Genomic DNA, 1374 nt, shown 5'->3' on the forward strand with positions numbered 1-1374 from the left:
GTCCAGGGATGCCCGCCTCTGCCAGTGCCTCGCCTTCTCCACACACAGACACACACACACACACACACACGCCCCCGACTCGCCTTGATCTTCTTGGGGGGCAGGATGTCCCAGTCGTCCTCCAGGGTGCCCTCCGCAACGGTCTCCAGGTCGATCAACACCTGATGGTCATTTATGTCCAAGGCCAGCAGGTCAGAGAGGCAAGGGGCTCAACAAATGGGGACTGGGTGCACTGAAGGAGCAGCACAATGCTTGTGGCAGTGCCGCCACCCCCCTGGTGCAACGCCCGGCCCACGCAGGCCGGTGCGCCGCGCAGAGCGGCACGCCGCCGCGCCGCTGCGCACCTGGTAGGTGTTGTTGGGGGAGAGGCGCAGGGTGTAGACGTGGCTCAGCTGGTCGGTCTTGGCGGTGATGTCCTTCTTGATGAGGAAGTTCTTGCCCTGGGGGGGATGGAAGGTAAGTCGCAGGGAAGGTGAGCAGGCGGCCGAGCGGGCGGGCAGGCGGTGCGCCACCTTGGCAGCCGCAAGGGTGAGGCGATTTTCCAAGTCAAAATGAGTTGTCAAGGGCGTGCACGCCCAACAATCCCGCGCCTTCCCGGCCGTCCGAGCGTGCGGCCGCCGCGCTGCCACCGCCCTGCCCACCTTGTAGGGCAGGATGACGTGGACCTTGCGGGTGCTGAAGCCGCAGATGTCGGGGCCAAACATGATCGAGTAGGGGGTCTCGCCACCAAACTCCTTGATCTTGTCCTTGCTGCGCGGCGAGGACAGCGGTGCGGGCGCGGTGTGCGTCGGGGCAGCCAGACGCAGGAGTCCGCACACCAACTGGGGTGATACAATGAGCGTGCAGCGCGGGCGGGGCGGCGCCTCTGCAGGACTGCACCAGCAGGGCTCCGCTTGCGCTTGCTGCTGGTGCCTTTTTTGGCCTGGCGCACCTGGAGCCGGGGATGAGCTTGATGTAGCCGCCGCCGCAGTCCAGGTCCTGCTCGTGCTTCACTTGGAACTGTGGAGTGGGGCCCGCGATAACGGTGGTGGCTGAGGGCGGGGGGGGGGGGATTAACGACCGGCTGCTGCTGCAAGGGCGGGGAGCCGAGAGGGCAGCGGGCAGGGGTTTCGAATACGCAGCACCCCTTGGTACCCGCCGTATGCGCGCAAGGGGGGGGAGGCGAGTCCGGCCGCGCGCCCTCGCCTGCACGACGAGGTCCTTCTTGTCATTGGTGAACGACTTCTTGAGCTCGGCAGAGATCGCGTGGAACTTGCTGTCGCCGGACGTCTGGATGCCCTTGGCGGCGTCCTCCTTGCCGCCCCACCACTTGCCGGCCGTCCACTTCCACTCGCCGGCGGCGTTCTCCTTTGTCTGCGCACGAACAGTGGGGGG

At 66.4% G+C, this 1374-nt stretch overlaps 1 protein-coding gene across 1 annotated transcript in view; it reads right to left on the minus strand.

Moving 5' to 3' along the window:
- The window catches only part of MNEG_14079 (Calreticulin Flags: Precursor), a gene marked incomplete at both ends in the record, with an annotated part of 3481 nt that overhangs the window by 665 nt on the left and 1442 nt on the right, over positions 1-1374 (minus strand). The window contains 4 exons of the mRNA XM_014037449.1: positions 345-440; positions 642-750; positions 932-999; positions 1195-1353. Of these exons, the coding sequence (XP_013892903.1) occupies positions 345-440; positions 642-750; positions 932-999; positions 1195-1353 (432 nt within the window). The remainder of the gene's footprint in view (positions 1-344; positions 441-641; positions 751-931; positions 1000-1194; positions 1354-1374) is intronic.

Source organism: Monoraphidium neglectum, assembly GCF_000611645.1.
Source record: "Monoraphidium neglectum strain SAG 48.87 unplaced genomic scaffold scaffold04241, whole genome shotgun sequence".
NCBI lineage: Eukaryota > Viridiplantae > Chlorophyta > Chlorophyceae > Sphaeropleales > Selenastraceae > Monoraphidium > Monoraphidium neglectum.